A 14,363-nucleotide genomic window follows, 5' to 3' on the forward strand; every position below is an offset into this window, starting at 1 on the left:
ACTATCGTGGATAGACTTGCACATTGGTGAAGATGAAGCCAAATAGGTTACTCTCTCTGTTGGTCCCTTCACTTCCTGATACAGCCCCAATCTGGAAGGTATGTCCTCCAGGACTTAGCCAGCCTGGTCACTACTGAGGCACTCTTGGTGGTGGACATTGAAGGCATCACTCAAAGTACACTCTGTGCCCTTGCTTCCTTCAGTGATGTTCAACATGAAGGAGTATGGAATTGTCAGTTGAGGGGTGGTAGATGGTAATCAGCATGAGGTTTCCTTGACCTTGTTTGATCTGAAGCCCTGAGCCTTAATGGGGACCAAAGTCAATGAACTCCTAGGGCGAACCGCATCCAATTGTACACCACTATTCCACCACCTCAAGTGGGTATATCCTAGGAGTGAAACAGGACATACCCTTGGGCAGTATTGGAGCATGTTGGCTGATATATATGGCTCTGAGAGCACAACTATGTAAGGTTCCCACGAATGCCCAGATGTTAGCGAAGAGGACTTTGCAGCGTTGACTGGACTAGGAATGCCTGAATCTTGATGTTTGGTTCATTGCTGATAGGTCTTTCTGATATTTCTTTTATCGTTGTGTTCCATGGCAAATAATCAAAAAAGCAAATGGAATGTTAGCCTTTATAATTAGAGGGCTAGAATATAAGGACAAGGAAGTTTTGCTAAAGCTATACAAAGCCCTGCTTAGACCACATCTGGAGTACTGTGTACAGTTCTGGGTACCGCACCTTAGAAAGGATATATTGGCCTAGGAAGGAGTGCAGCACAGATTCACCAGAATGTTACCAGGGCTCCAAGGGTTAGATTATGAGCAGAGATTACATAAACTAGGCTTGTATTCCCTGGAATACAGAAGTTTAAGGGGTGATTTGATTGAGGTTTTTAGGATTTTGAAAGGATAGAGAGAAACATTTTCCGCTGATGAGGGAGTCTAGGACAAGGGGACATAACCTTAAAATCAGAGCCAGGCCATTCAGGAGAGAAGTTAGGAAACACTTCTTCACACAAAGGGTGGTAGAAGTGTGGAGTGGAACTCTCTCCCACAAAAAGCAGTAGATGCTAGCACAATTAATAAGTTAAAACCTGAGATCAATAGATTTTTGCTAGCCAAGGTTATGGAGCTAAGATACAGATCAGCCATGTTTTCACTGAATGGTGGAACAGGCTCGAGGGACTGAATGACCAACTCCTGTTCCTCTGATTATTCACAACTGGGTGGCAGGTTCCCTTCCCTAAGGATATTAGTGAACCAAATGAGTTTCTAGACAATGTGACGGCTTTGATGGTCAATTTGGTCCTGGTGCTAGCCCATAAATTACAAGACTCATTGAATTCAATTTCACAACTATCCATGGTGGGAACTGATAACCTCTGAGCTGTTAGTCCAGTACCATAATCATGATACCACCATATCCTGCTGATTCCGAGTCATTACAACATCTCAAGACAGATTGAATGAGGAAGGTGTTTCTGTCCTCTTGGTTCAACCATCCAGGAAGAACCAGTAGTTTTCCATCACAGCATCTGACTGTTTCTTAAATCATTCCAGAGTTTTTGCTTCCACAACCCGACTCAGAAGTCCACTCTTCACTCTTTGTGTGAAGAACTACCTGATATCAGTCATAAATTTGCCTTTCACAAGTTAGTCCAATGGCTCTTTTCTGTAGCCCCCAGGCTTGAATGTCTCCCCTTGTGTCTCAATGACCAGAGAGGGTCACAGTATACAAAGCGTGAAGAAATAAGAGTATAAAGAAATAACAGAGGATAAACAAAGCAAACGCAGTGGCTTGTATGAATTTTCTAAAAGGATTTGTTAAGGTATCACATAAGAGACTTATGGCATATGAAATTACGGGGAATGTGGCCACATGGATGGATAGATGGAGGGCAGAAAGCAATGGTAGGGATAAAAGGAAGTTTCTTGAAAGGAATCCATCTTGGGGTTGCTTTCATTTATATGAAATATATAAATGATCTGGACTTAGAAATTGAGGGAACAATGTTGAAAATGGAAAATTGTGACAAAGATTGTAAAAGACCTCAGGAGGACAAATACAGGCTTAGCAGGATAGGCAGCAGATGCAGTTCAATGAGGAAAAATGTGAAGTACTGTAATGCATTTTGGAATGTAAATACAAAATGACAAGATTTTAAATGCAGTAGAGGAGCAGATAGACATGTCATTAAAGGTGTCACCACAAGTAGATAAAGCCATAAAAAGGCAAACAGAATCCTTGCTTTTGTATCAAGAGGGATAGAATACAAAAACAAAGAGATAATGCAGAATTTAGTTACACTACAAGTGGAGTATTGTGTACATGTTGAGCACCCCATTATAGGAAGGATATAAAAGCAATGGAAGAGAAGCAGAATAGATTCACTAGATGTGGCAAGGATGAAGAGAGACTTGAGCAGTTCTTTACACAGAGGGCGAGTAAAATATGGAATTGTGTACCACAAACTGTTGTTCAAGCAGAGTCCACAGCCCTGAATTTCTGTGGGGGTTCTCCTGATCTCCTGCCATAACTTTGGTGTGAGATCGGTGGAACCCCTGGAGAAATGGCTGAAAAGGACCATTTAAGCTGTTTGTCAGGGGGACTACTCCTGCAGAAATTCGGGGCCCATAAGTTATTTTAAAATGTGGTTAAATAGCTGCTTGAAAAAGAGGAACATTAAAAAGATATATGAAAAAGCAGGATTAGACTAGGTGACTTGTGGAGAAAAACACTGGTGCAGACTTGATGGGCCAAACATTCTATGGAGGCAATATTCGACTTCTGCCCGAAATGGGTGCGAAGCTCGCAGAGCAGCCACACCGCCTGCCCAAAGCTAGCGTCGGGAGGCCCGAATCATTTTGGGATTTGGGTCTTATTAAAATGCCTCTGGTGAGCTGTGGGCACTAAATGGGCGCCCTGCTGCAACTCACCAGTTGTGGGAGGGCAGGAAATCAGCTGGCTCCCAGACTTAGCCGGCTGGCAGATCAAGCCGATCCTGGAAGAGGCCATGAACGCACCAGCAGCGGGCCAGAGTTTTTTTTTTAATGGGCCTAGGTGCGGGTGCTGCTCACCCATTTACAGGCCCATCCAAACATTTCCTCAGGCAGGCCTTGGGTGTCAATGAGGCAGCCCAGGTTCCCCCCCACCCCCGACCTATTTTCAACTGCCGGTTGCTCGTTTTTCAGGTGAGAAATGGGGAGCTAGCAGTTGAAAATCATCCTGTATCATTCCATGGCCAAGGTACTGTGCACTTTAGGCATGAATTTCTCCCTGCTTGTCCTCTACTATTTTGGTTATATAGTTCAGCATTCTGTTTGTTATGTTGTGTTGCTCTGAAGTGACTGGCTGTGTTAAGTGCTGACTCTACTAACATCCTGCGATCTCTTGCACTTGTATCCATTCTTACTTCCTACATGCAATATTTTACACCTGTCCATATTAAGTTTCATTTCAAGATGGAACCCACTTAAAAATATGATTTAACTCACAGCAGAGCCATTATGCTGTCATATTTATTCAGCCACAAAAGCAAAGAAAAGTGTATATCCCTACCAATTCTGAATCACACCACCAAATAAAGTAGGTTTTTATTGCATTGCTGTTATTATGTAGCTATAGGAGTTAACATTAGTGTAGATGTACATCATATGTATAAAATCTTTCCCAGTGTATAGTCTATATAAACATATTCTTCACCATTTGCATCATTAAGAAACACACTTTCTGAGCTTCCGAGTTGTACTAAATAAAATCTGTGGATTTTTAAAAAAATAGCATTTTTTTCTCTTCATCTCTTGGGTGCCCTGTATCATACAACATCCTTAATCATAGAACAGAGAGGAGGCCTCTTCCACTGCTGCTGTAGATCTGACTACTGAGATCTACCTGAAAGTACGCTGCAGTGATTCATCTTTTGAATCTTCTTAATTCCCAATGGGTATATGTCTCTACACTGTAACTTTCCCTGGTAGCTCAGTTGATGACAAGCACCCACCATGATAATTGCAGGAATAACAGAAATATGTACCAATGGAGTTTGTTAGATGATAAACATGCTATCCAACCACACAGTGCTCCTCACTTTGATGCTTAAAGTTCATACAACGTTTTCCATCACAATGGCAATTGAGACAGTCATGCCCAGATTGGGTTTGACCAAACCAAGTAATATCGCATCTCACTGTCCATGGTCAAATCCTCCTTTGACTCTGGGATCATCTTAGAGGGCAAGAACAATTCCAAATTCCTTTTCTTAATGACCAAAGACTTCATCTGACCCTCTATCCCCCACGCTGGTGAGGGGGGCCCTCCTGCCGGTTAGCGCCACGTTGTGCTGTGTGAGTTCAGCACATGGCTAGAGAAGCGCTGGGGCATTTAAAAATGGGAATGACGTGCGCACCTGATGCTAGCCCAACTACCTTCACCAATATGGCAGGTGGCGCACTTCCATGTGGAAATGTTCGTGCATTTCCTGCCTGCCATCTTGGGACCTAAGTAGGCCTGTTAGTGCCTGAGAAACAGTCACTGCACGGCTGAATGTCAAAGCTATGCGCTTTAAATAATCTGAAATACATATAGCAGCAGAAATGGATTTTCTTTTTACTTTCATTGCTAGTAACCACCATTGTTATTGTTGTGAATTAATGTACCTATCAAGATGTGAAACACTTTCTCACTGTTTACAACAAATTTCAGAATTGCACACGCAAGGTATACCACAAGCTAGATGCAGAGTAAAGCTGTTTCCACTCTACCTCAACAATGTCCCTAGCCTCAACCTCAGGAAAGTAATCTCTATTATGCCAGTGCAATAATTATTGTCATACCAGCCATTTTGTGGCAGCTTTGCGTGAAAATCTCAATTAGTGCCAAGCTACAGGCAGTTTTGTGCTTCGCTCCCCCCACCCCTACCCCGACTTACTTGGAACTCATTTCATATAGGATCTTTAGAAGGGATAGAGAGAGAAAACTTTGATCATTAGGTCCCATAACCAACGGGATACTGTGTTAATGCTCTGAACCAACCAGGACCCTGTTACCATCTGCTGTTAATCTTGTATAATTTGTTCTTCTACAGCAGTTCAATTCATTCTGAACATTTGTGTTGGCTGTGCTTCACATGCACCCTAATTTCTCATTGCTCTTCTTGATTTATTCCATAAAGACATCAGACCTCTGAGTACAGTGCAAGTGGTACACTGGTGTAAAATTGTGATGGCTCCCAACTACATCAGTCTTTGGTTTAAAACTGTAAGTGTTGCACTGCCTCATTTGGCATAACAAAGACTTTATGCCCGCATCAACCATGCACAAGACCCTATAATATCCAGGGAAGCAAGCAAAGCCTGCCAGAGTCATATAAAATAAATATTAAATGCATTGCTGAGATAGGAAAATGGCTTTTTTACTTGGGTAGAAGATAAGCACCCAATCTTAGAACCAGAATCTGGGCTAATAACAGAAGAGGAAAGAGGAAAGTAAAGGCCCAACTTAACACTGCTTTCTACTAATGTTTAAGCCCTATTTTAACTATTATTTAATAACTATTGTAGTTCAAATTAAAGTATGTCTAAATGCCCAGCAGCAGATTGATTGGATGCAACTAAATTTCTATTAATATTTTAATAGCACATACAAAGTTTTAAACTGACTATATACTCTAAAACTGATTATATACTCAGGAATAAACTTTTACTTTTGATAACAATATTTAGATAAATGCATATTTCATACTACTGTAAAGTAAATTAATTCCTAAACAACACATTTTGAAAAAATAATTCTGCCAAAAAATGGGTCACTTATTAAAACCATAGTTTTTACAAGTTAAACCCTGATAGACAGCCAACATTTTACTGTCAAATTTTCCTCTCTGTCAGTTTATTACTCTTTTATCTATGATACAATGAATGGAATACATTGGGAAAAATTTAATATTTGGAAGTTATGTGAATATAAGTGTAGCAGAGATATATTTAAATGCATTACTGACATATGAATGTCAAATGTATTGTTCAAGATCAAAGTTTCTCTCATCAATCAAACTGTATAAGCAAATGAGAGTTGGATAGAAATTGCTTGTGTGTCAGCCAACTAGCATAAGGTCAGAGGGGAATGGTAAACATTTCTGATGTCCACTAAAAGACCCTGGGGTAGATTTTCATCTTTACTGCCTGGGTGTCAAGCATCGCCTGTGTGGAGTGCAGGGAGGAAACTGGGCTAGGAGGATGACATGCCTGATACAGAACCCGCTTGATTTTCTTTACATTAATTAATTTAAATGGAAGGAAAACCAGGTGGGATCTGTTAGGGACATGCTATCCTCCTGGCTGTATTTTCTTCTCTGCAGTCCGCCCAGGTGATAAAAACAAAAATCCAACCTCATTCCTCCCTTTGGCTTTGGAATGTTCTGAGAATGTGAAAGGTGCTTTATAAATGTAAGTTCTTTCTTTCTGTATCACTGCAACTTAATTGTCGATTTTGATCAACTGATGATCAGTAATCACATATACTTCTGTTCTACCAAGGATAGACATTGCCTGTTTAAAGTTAACTCTGGGACATAAATTAAAGGTGTAGTACCCTTATACAAACAAGGTGATTTTCAGTATAATAAAATTCATTTGTTACCAATTCAAATAATATTAAAATGGACGGACACGTGGCAGATGAAATTTAACGCAGAAAAGTGCGAAGTGATACATTTTGGTAGGAAGAACGAGGAGGGGCAATATAAACTAACGGGTACAATCCTAAAGGGGGTGCATGAACAGAGAGACCTGGGGGTATATGTGCACAAATCGTTGAAGGTGGCAAGGCGGGTTGAGAAAGCAGTTAAAGAAGCATATGGGATCCTGGGCTTTATAAACAGAGGCATAGAGTACAAAAGCAAGGAAGTTATGATGAATCTTTATAAAACAATGTTTCAGCCTCAACTGGAGTATTGTGTCCAATTCTGGGCACCACACTTTAGGAAGGATGTGAAGGCTTTAGAGAGGGTGCAGAAAAAATTTATGAGAATGGTTCCAGGGATGAGGGACTTCAGTTGTGTGGATAGACTGGAGAAGCTGGGGTTGTTCTCCTTCGAGCAGAGAAGATTGAGAGGAGATTTGATAGAGGTGTTCAAAATCATGAGGGGTCTGGACAGAGTAGAGGGAAACTGTTCCCATTGGCAGAAGGGTTGAGAACCAGAGGACACAGATTTAAGGTGATTGGCAAAAGAACCAAAGGCAACATGAGGAAAAACATTTTTTACACAGCGAGTGGTTCTGATCTGGAATGTACTGCCTGAAAGGGTGGTGGAGGGAGACTCAATCGTAGCTTTCAAAAGAGAATTGAATAAGTACCTGAAGGAAAAAATTTGGAGGGCTACGGGGAAAGGGCGGGGGAGTGGGACTAGCTGAAGTGCTCTTGCAAAGAGCTGGCACATGTGGATGGCCTCCTTCTGTGCTGTAACCATTCTATGATTCTATGATAAAAGCAAGATATATACTAACACAAACACATGCCAATGTGCTAAGGTTCAAAGTTCTTGTGCCAACATAAGCACCACTGTATTAAATTGCTGAGGAAATAGCAACGGCATTTCTACCTTCAAGCCGAGTATACATTGTCATCGATCCAATTACACTATCATAACTAGATGTTGAATCTAGCCCATTGCTTAAATTTAATGCTAAAGGTAGTGTTGAAAGAATAAGAAAGAGAAATGGTAACATGCTTGATAATCACAATGAAAATGGCTTACAGTATGAATAAAGCTGTAGCTCCTTTATTTGAATTGAAATGTTGATTTTGTTATAGTAGTTTCTGCTGATTTCCTTTTTCAACACTATTCTTATCACAATCACAATCACTTTCACTGTTAGCCTTTCTTCTCAGAATAATGTGCTCTACTAATAATGTTATAGGTCACAACCCAGTGGAACTGTTGAAATAACAGAAAGGAACAACATCAATTTAGAAATAAAATATATGGTAAAAATTTGAATTCTGAATTTTTGTTTCAACAAGGAACCCACTAGCTGCCAAAATAGGATGAAGTTACTGACTTGGCTTGAAGCTTTCTGTTGAGGACTGAAAACACTCTAAACTCAAAAATATTTTTAATGTTGGCTTGGGTTTAGAAGATGTATAAGGCAGTACAGGAAACTTTGGTTTATCCGGAGGTTGTATGTCTGGAAACCTCGATCTACCAGCAGAAATCAGGAGCCGTTTTGTTAGATTTTTCTTCTTCTCGTGGCTTTTTTTTCCAACAGTCAGGCTCTGGAAAGTCTCTCTGAAGCTGTTGCTAAGCTACAGAGACGCTTCTAAGGTACGGGCCGACTGTTTAGAAGCTGTTGCTAAGCAACAGTGTTTGTTGTCAGATACGGAGATGAAAACCTCCGTATGCTTCAACATTAACGCCGGTATGTCCGGCAGTTTTGATAGATCAGCAACAGCTCGGTCCCGTTGGTGCCGGATATAACAAAGTTTCCTGTAGTTGCATGTTTAACTCTCATGTATGGAGCTTGTCATATTTCTCAATGATGAACAGATAGCATATTAAGGCTATAGAATAGCAACAGTGGAAATCTCATTTTATTCCACAAGTTAGGCTGACCTGATCAGAGGTAGAAGTTACATGGGGTGCTGGTCCAGTACTTTATGTTTTCAGGTAAGGACTAACAGAATATCTATTAAAACATTAAAAGTAATGTGCATAGTGTGCATCACATTTGAAATGTGTCCGTAGCACAAACAATTTGTCATGCCTCTAGAAGCAAAACACTTCAATTTTATATATGGAAACTTCGTCCCTCCCTTTCACGTGCCTCCTCCCAAAAGAGAACTACAATCTAAAAATCTCCACATCCTTTGACTCACCTTGAGCAACATTACAGGACATACACTACTTTTCTCTAATGGTCTAAGGGACTAGTAAACAAACAGTGTTTTGAAATTCACTGGTGCATAGTTTTAAATGGTAAACCACATAGATGTACACCTGGAACACTCGGAATGGAAATTCAATGGTACCCGGTATCAAGAGCAAAGTCAGCGATGAGGTGGCAACTCACGCTCGTACCAGGAAGCCTGAGGCTAGCCTAAAATTGGGCCTCAGACCTCATCTAAATAATGTGGGCAAGCCTGTCGCACCTCCACAGGCAGCTTGCCTTTCTGATGGTTCGAATTTTGGGCTGCCTGCCTTGCTGGCAGCGGCCATCAGGTAAGTGCGGGGGGAGGGGGGGGGGGGGCGGGGTGGGCTGGTGCAGGTAGAAAATGGGAGGGGGTTGATCGCAGGCCAGTAGAAGCCCTCAGGAGTACTGTGGAGCAGGGAGGAGCACTCATGCTCCACCTGACTTCACAAGAACATTTAATTTTTTTAAATCACCTTTAGTTGCCAGCTGCTGCTTAGGCCGCTTAAGAATCCCGAGCGGAGCAGGTCCGACTCCTGCCTCGCACATTGCAGACCAGCTTTGGCAAGCTGGCCTAAAACAGGCATTAGGCCCCTAATTTACATATGTAAGGACCCAACCCGTTTTAGACGGCCACAAGGGGCGCCTGAAAAATGGCACAACCCAATTTCGGGTCGGATATTTTACAGGCATTCTTGGGGTGCAGGATTTTGGGCCCCAAAATTGGTCCCCAAGGATCAATTTCTACCCCTTGTAGTTTTCAGTGAAACATTTTCCTGCTCTATGGGGTTAGTTACCTGAGTGTTCAGTGTTCGTTATTGTCATATTGAAAAATAATCATTAAATAATTAACTAGTAATTAAAAATTGTCTGTGGTGTGGCTAGTTTGACTGACTGTTCCCCATTTAATTTCAAGTTTGACCTGTTCTGAGATTTCTGTAGTCATAGCTCATTCCTCTTCCTTTCCTGAATGAGATATGTAGCAACCTCTAGTACATGGTGACCTGGTGGGATTTACACCTTTTATTTTAGTTGTCATTGCTTTCTGTTTTGTAACCGTCTAAAAGAAGTTAAGAATGGGAAAATTCCCTGTATATTCTCAATGGTGTTTTGCAAAATAACTAAGCTTAAACTGGACAAATCTTTTATTCCTCCAAGAACTGTACTCATTTGTGTAGGTGGAGTGTAATTTCCTAGCTTCACCTTGCAGGTCCAGTTAAGATTTCCATTTTGCCATTTCCAAGGCTTATAATCAATACCTTCTACTGTTTAAATGCATTTTTAAATTTGATAATTAAATATTTCTCTGGATTTTGAAATTTAATGGTATAATATGCATCCAAACTTTTGCATAATGACCTATTAATGTTATGCTAAATAAGCTTTTGTTTATTCAGGCTAAGTTTCTAGCTGTTACATTTATCAGTTGGCCAGCTAATAGAGAGTCAAAATATAATCAGTTTGTTTTGTTATGCTAACAATATCGCCAGTCTGTTGTGGAACCAGAAATGAACAGCTAACTGAAATGTTTACACAGCACTGTACCACAGTTATGCTTACAGGCTCAAAGACTTTTGACATACTGAAAAACACCCAAGGACAAAAAAAGAAATATCTTATGCTGCATACTGCTAAATGTGATTTATGAGGCTGCATGTGTCTCCAACCCCTTTGCCTATAAATCTCTGCTTTACTGATAACAGCTGGAGTGACTTTTTGCCAAGACAGTTTACAAGATAGGTAGCAAGCTAATTAATCTCTTATTTTACCACAATTGATTTGCCTTATGTATTAATTCCCATATACTATGGAAAAGTAAACAATGATTTCTCATTAACCTCTTCAGCAAAACAATCTCTGTATGCACTGCTTTTTTGTGCAAACATTGTATTTAGATTATATTAATGTCCATATAAAACAGATAGAATTTAATAAGATTGTGAAAAATAGTACAATACTGCCAGTGAAGTATCAGAAAAAATACAATAAACCGTCATGTCAGAGAGAGTTATTGCATAATTATAGTTGGTCTGTTAACTGTCTGAATTGGCCAACTGCAATTGCCAATTACGGTTATCTTTAATTTTATAGGCTTAAAATTACTGTTTGTGGTATGAGTGCTTAACAAGCTCACATAATGTTTCTTTGCTATTTTAATAGAGCCATTAACTCAACTAAATTAAACAGGCCAATACCACTGTTAAAACGGCAGGCAAAGAAATATCATATGCTGACATCGCAAACAGTAATTTCTAGGTTTATATGTCTCCAGTGGATCATTGAGCTAAAGGAGGCAGCAATTTTACAAATACGTGTTAACCCGTTCGTGGTAAACAACATCTTTGCATCAATCATTTTCCATATGATTTAATATTCAGTGTTGGACTCATAATGCAACCAAAGTTAATACAAATTACTAAATAATTATTTGGTTTGCAATACCCAGGGCTACTCAAGTTTCCAAGCATAGATATGGATCATTATCAATAATTATTTTGAAGCTGACTGAGGGAGCAACAATGCAAGCATGCACATTCCATTCAAACTGTTCAAAATGCATATTCCATTAAATACCATGTTCTGGCTTTATATTTTGCTGTTTTCCCATTTATTGCCAATGCAGGATAATTCATTTCAGTTTTTATGTCATGCAAAATAACGGCTGGAGATGCATTATAAAGGTGTATATAGTCTTCATATGAAGATGAATCAATTTGTCCATGAATGGAACAGCCATGAGCATATATAAAAGTTGCAGTAAAAAAACAAAAAAGGCTACATGCATCTCACTAATCCAACCCTCATAGTAGCTTTTACTTTTGCATACAATGCAGTATGATGCAACAGACTTCACATTTTACATCAACAATAATATGGCAACATATTACATTAACTCATTAATAAAAAATTTGGTCTTGAAATTATGCAGTGGAATAGTAGCTTGATGTGTATGCCTGAAATTGTAGAGGAAATGTTAACCTATTTAAATAGGTGGTAACCTCTGCTAAAACAGAAATGAGAGAATTTTAGATGAATTCATAGAGTACATACACTACTATCACATAGCATAATTTAAAGGCCTTTATGATTAAAATCAAATGCTATAATTGTGCATATTTTGTATGCCCTTTAATCAATCACCTTACAAGCACTTTTAAAAACATATCTTACAAGTTATCAAATGAATCTCACCTGTAGAGCAACTGTAGTATTCTTTGTGGATTGCTTTCCTATCAAGCCTTGTTCCTTGCGTCGCTTGAATTTCCTAAAGTAGTCCTGTATCAGGAAGGTGGCATAGAACTTCCCCACGGTTACCTCATCATCTATGTGAATAGACCAAACAGATTCCTCCTTTTTCAGAACAATAGCTTCTTTCTAATCATCCTGGAACTTTGTATTTTGACTGCTTTCTGTAAACCTATGTTCTAAACCTTATAATAATAATGTGTGTTTATGTCAAATAATTATAACAAAAGAAATTATTATACTTTAAAGATTAAACATGAAGGAATTAAATTTAAGAGTTCAACAGCACTAAATATAATCCTTTGCATGTAGCTTATTAGCAAAATAATTAAAGGTGAATAATACACATCACATTTCGCATCCAAAATTGGACTATGCACTATAAAATGGTAAAACATGTCACCCCTTTACTTTATGCCATACACTAAATGATGGGCTTTTCTCGAATATTAAATGTAGTTAGGCAGTTTGCTATATTTGCAGTACACAGTAACCATATTTGCAGCTATTCTGTAGTTCTACAAATTTGAAATGAATAGCAAATATCACTTGATAATCTGTTTGGAATTCTGCTGTGTTGGTTAAGTATAGTATCAATAAAGCATCTTACCCTTCCATACGACAGAAATTGGCTTTAAAAAAAAAAGTTATTTAAAAACACTACATTCACATCTTGTATCACCCTCAAAATTCTTTGCAGGTATTTCATTTAGCAATCTTCTCATTTAATTGTATACATTTGTTTCAAGGTTAAAATGCGCAAGCTGCCTGTGGTATGCAAAAAAATTGTTAATGAGACCCGAGGATTAATTATGGGACCGTCTCGGGTCTCCCAGTTGTCACGCACGCCGTCGGAACGCTGCTGGTTATGGTCCCGAAAACAAACCATAACCAATTACCACTCCATTGTTCCTTTAAGGATGGAAAACCTTACAGAACAAGATATTGATTCATTTGACACATTACTCTTTATAAATTTTCAATTGTACTATGAATAATTTTGCTAATATCAGTTCACAATGTTTAGCAGAAAGATAAAGAATGGAGTTGTACAGTTAAGAATGAAAATACATTCTATTTTCTCATTTTAAATTATATCAAACATATTCAAATATGTAATGTGCATTATTCACCTTCATGACTGATGTGAACTAAAATTGCAAGGCTGCAAAATCATTAGGTAGAAGGGCACAAACAGATGTTAGGCTAAGTGCACAAATAAAGCAGTTCATTCAACTGGCAATGGATCAAGTTGGTTTTGTTTATATATATTTGTTTTAAGTTGTTGCATCCATTTAAAGTTAAGCACCTTTATTTCTAACTTATACACAAGGATGTGAGTAAAGAAAGTCGGAAAAAATTGACTGATAGTACATCACATCCTCAAGCTTATGCAGGATACTTTCTTTTGTTGATTCACAAGTAACTGTATTAGTGACCTTTAGAAACCATAAGTAAATATTGCAGAAACCTCGTATAAATTAAAAGTATGTTTCAGGACACCCCATTTTTCTGCGAGGAAAAAGCTGAATACTCTCATCCTTAAGTTGTGTGGGCCATCTGCAGATATACAAAAGATCTGTGATAATTTTCCTGGGTCTGTGCCACTTGGGCTTGGTGGAGATTGGAAAATCGGACTGATCACAATGCATGTCTGTAAATTAATCCATCCACTTTTCCTTCCAAAATGGTTTTCCAATATTCACTGCACCCAGGAAATCCTGTGGGCCTGGGCGCAGACCCAAGGGGCTAGAAATTTGGCTCCTTTGCGCCTGCCATTAATGCCTTTGGGGGACGCTAAAGGGGCGCAAAGGGCTTATCGGTGGTGGGGGGGGAAAGCGCCTCCCGAGAAATTTGGCGGGGTGTTGCTGAGGCGCTACCAGATAGCGGCATGTCCCAGGCCGCTGCGCCGCCGGCGATGACGTCATCACCGTGCACCGCGACCCCTTAGCGCCCAACGGCAGAAATTCGGCTGTGCCCCGCAGAGCTACCACGGGCGATGTCAGCGCCAGCCTCGCGGGTCACGAACGGGCCGACCTCCGCTTGTGGGGCGGTATTTAAAGGGGAGGTACGGCCGCAACCTGCGCCACCATTTTCTTTTTTTAGTCGACCTCCAGGTCATCCCTCCATGGTGGGCCGTGGTACTGGCCGCCATCGTGCAGCCCGGCACCGCATCTTGGCGCCGGGCTACTGCCATGGCACCACG

The 14,363-nt window shown here is 39.8% G+C and overlaps 1 protein-coding gene across 4 annotated transcripts in view; it reads right to left on the bottom strand.

The window, feature by feature from the left end:
* Window positions 1–14,363, bottom strand: part of cacna1db (calcium channel, voltage-dependent, L type, alpha 1D subunit, b) — a 792,002-nt gene that overhangs the window by 84,128 nt on the left and 693,511 nt on the right. For all 4 annotated transcript variants that reach the window (XM_086001660.1, XM_086001658.1, XM_086001657.1 and 1 more), the window contains one exon: window positions 12,104–12,234. In XM_086001660.1, coding sequence (XP_085857786.1) covers window positions 12,104–12,234 — 131 coding nt within the window. The remainder of the gene's footprint in view (window positions 1–12,103; window positions 12,235–14,363) is intronic.

This window comes from Somniosus microcephalus, chromosome 11 (assembly GCF_052327205.1).
Source record: "Somniosus microcephalus isolate GS21.2 chromosome 11, FLI_Smic_1.0, whole genome shotgun sequence".
Taxonomy (NCBI): domain Eukaryota; kingdom Metazoa; phylum Chordata; class Chondrichthyes; order Squaliformes; family Somniosidae; genus Somniosus; species Somniosus microcephalus.